At 50.8% G+C, this 2,758-nt stretch overlaps 1 protein-coding gene across 1 annotated transcript in view; it reads left to right on the top strand.

Moving 5' to 3' along the window:
- Nucleotides 1-2,758, top strand: part of LOC111730224 (putative E3 ubiquitin-protein ligase UNKL) — a 43,424-nt gene that overhangs the window by 19,035 nt on the left and 21,631 nt on the right. The window contains exon 8 of the mRNA XM_023521467.1: nt 511-596. Coding sequence (XP_023377235.1) covers nt 511-596 — 86 coding nt within the window. The remainder of the gene's footprint in view (nt 1-510; nt 597-2,758) is intronic.

Genomic DNA, 2,758 nt, shown 5'->3' with positions numbered 1-2,758 from the left:
AGTGGCCCTGCCTGCAGGCTTTCTGGGGTCTTGAGTACAGTGGATGAGCACTGGCATGGGTTAGTTTTGATGGTCAGATGGACCCATAAAATGTTCCTGAAGGCAGAAATGAACCTCAGCGACAGGAACACGCGTACAGACTCAGCCTTTCCTTGGTGTCCCCGAGGGCTTCCTCTTAAACGCTTTTGAGTTTGGGTTCCAGTTTTGTGAGTGTAGTTGCTAATTCCAAATTTACTTTCTATTTATTTTAATGGGGAGGGTGGCTGTTCTTGTTGAAATTTTACATTGTTTTCTGGTCTTCAAGTCATCTTAGTCTTATACCTGAGACTCAAGGGTCACATTGCCCTGACAGCTCATGAGATGTTCCAGCCTCCCTCTTTCCCTGTCACCAGGGAAGATTGTTGTCACAAGACCAGTGCACACTCTTTCCCTAGTTTGAGGAGTTCCTTTAACTGAAGACTCTGTGCAGTTAGTAGCTGCTCAAAGCCTGCTGCCCCCTTTTCTTGACAGAGAGCCTGGGAATGGCCAACGACTGGGGCTGCCGAGACCTCGCCTCTGCCAGCAGCTCTTCAGTCAATAGCGGCCAGCCTGGAAACGTAAGTGGACGGTGTCTTGAGGATGGTGCCAGTGGGCGGCCCGCTCTGTCCTTTGGTTTTATTTCATTTGTGAGGGGCAGATGGGTTGTGATTTCTGGGTGATGCAATTTAAGACAGTCTGCCTGTGGGTTGGCGGCTTCTTCTAGGAGACTGAAGAGTCTTGGCTGAGTCCTGGCCTGGGCCTTGCCGTTTGCCAGACACACACATACCAGCCATGGGCGAAGGCACAGTGTTAGACTGACCATGGAGAAGGGGCCCCGTGTCTGGGTGGGGTCAAAGAGCTGTCAGCCAGGTGAGTGGGGAAACACCTGGGCAGGACCGACAGAGGGTGGATGTGGGCAAGTTAGTGCCCCCAGGGGTCTCAGTTGGGGTGGTCCTGGAGGTTTGCTGGGGCACTGAGAGACTAGGGTGGGGGGTGTCACTTCTGGAAGCCAGTTTCATTTAGGGCAGAGTAAAATGGTGGGGACAGAGTTCAGACCTTGTGTCCTACCCTTGCTGATGTGGTAGTGCCTCTTATGTATACCCTCATGCCAGGTATTTCAAAAGGGTGAGAATGACTCCCTCCCTTCCTCAGGGGTGCTAGGCGACTCCGGTATGGGAGCATTTTCATTTGTCGTGTTGGAGTCACCAAGAAAGTGGCCATGTAGCTACAAAAGGAGCTGAGTTCCTTCAGTCAGGTGGAGAACTGGGTTGCCCTCGTGTGCGAACCTGTCATCCTCCCCTGGGGCAGGATACTTGGTTAGGGCCCTGGGTTGGTCTCAAGGCCCTGAGGGGTCTCGGAGCCCTGATAGCACTTAGGCAGGGCTGCACCTGGATCTGCCACCTCACAGGTCCTCATTTACGCTGAGGAGAGACTCACAATGCAAATTTAACTATTTTAAAGTGAACAGTGGCATCTCGTGCATTCACAGCATGCGGTCACCGCAGCTCTAGTTGGACGTGGCACTGGTCATCCTTCTGTAAGACAGAACGCATGTGGACCTGAGGGCCAGGAGTAGAAATTGAAGGAGAAGCTAAAATTCTATCAGAAGTATTCATTAAAAAGATTTGAGCAAACTTTCAGTAAGAAACATCAAGACAACTTCTGGGCGACCAAGGCATTGAAATTGGCTAGTCCTTTTTGATGACATTTTCAGCAAATAGTTGGATGAATTTCAAACATGTAGGAAATTCTGCCAGGAGCTGAGGCACTCAAGAGTAGCTTGGGCCACGCTTCTGGGCTCTGGTATAGGGGACATTTGGTTTCCATCACGATCCTAAGGGAACAGATTGATTGGGACACTTGGAGAACGTCAGACTTCAGTGTGGATCTCACTGTCCCAAATGAGTCATTTCCATGGAGGGCAGCTTCCCTTTCCAGTTTTTCTGAATCTCAGTCACCTTCGACAGAACTAAACATAAGCAAAAGAGGGTGCAATGCCCTGTCTGGAGCAAGCTGCTCTCACTGCTTTCGTTCTGTCTGATTCTAGAATGTTCCACACACAGGTGACTGCTTCATTTACCTCTTGGTGAAAGCACCTGTGTGATGGGGAGTTGATGACCATATAGAGTGTGAGCTGTCCCCACTCCCCCTTCAGCGTTAAGGTGCAGGCCAAGGACAGGCCAGGGACGGCAGGAGAGGGGCCTGGACGCCTGGGTGACATCTCACTGCAGGGAGCTCTTTGGGCCTGCCCAGGGTTGGGACTTGTTTCCTGAAGGTGAGCAGAGCTATTTTGAGATAATTGTGGATTTTTTTCACAACTTAGCCTTAAAGTGTGATTGATACTCAGGTCAATGACTTTGGAGGCCCTCACACAAATCCGCAGTTGGGAGGTCACTTCCAGGTGAGAGAAATGCAGGGAAGTCAGGGATACCAGGATGACCTCAGGGTTGAGCCCAGCAGGCTTTCCCACAGCTGAGTGTTGGGAGGGAGGAAAGGGCAAATCCAGAAACCAAAAAAAGGAGGAGGAAGGGTCGAGATGACCCAAGCCACTGCTACACGTACACTTATAACAGGCATAAAGATGAGGCTGCTCCTCAGTTCTGAAGGACGTGTTGGTCTGCAGTTCAGGTGCTTACATTTGACCTGGGGGAGTATGGTCTCTGAGCTCTCTGTGGCCAAAGCCATCATCAGGCACAGTTATCCCAGAAGGTGGCTCAGCAGGGTCAGAATTTTTATATGT

This window comes from Pteropus vampyrus, unplaced genomic scaffold (genome assembly GCF_000151845.1).
Source record: "Pteropus vampyrus isolate Shadow unplaced genomic scaffold, Pvam_2.0 Scaffold303, whole genome shotgun sequence".
Classification (NCBI taxonomy): Eukaryota; Metazoa; Chordata; class Mammalia; order Chiroptera; family Pteropodidae; genus Pteropus; species Pteropus vampyrus.
The sequence above is the reverse complement of the archived record's forward strand: the minus strand, read 5'-3'. Positions and strand labels throughout refer to the sequence as shown.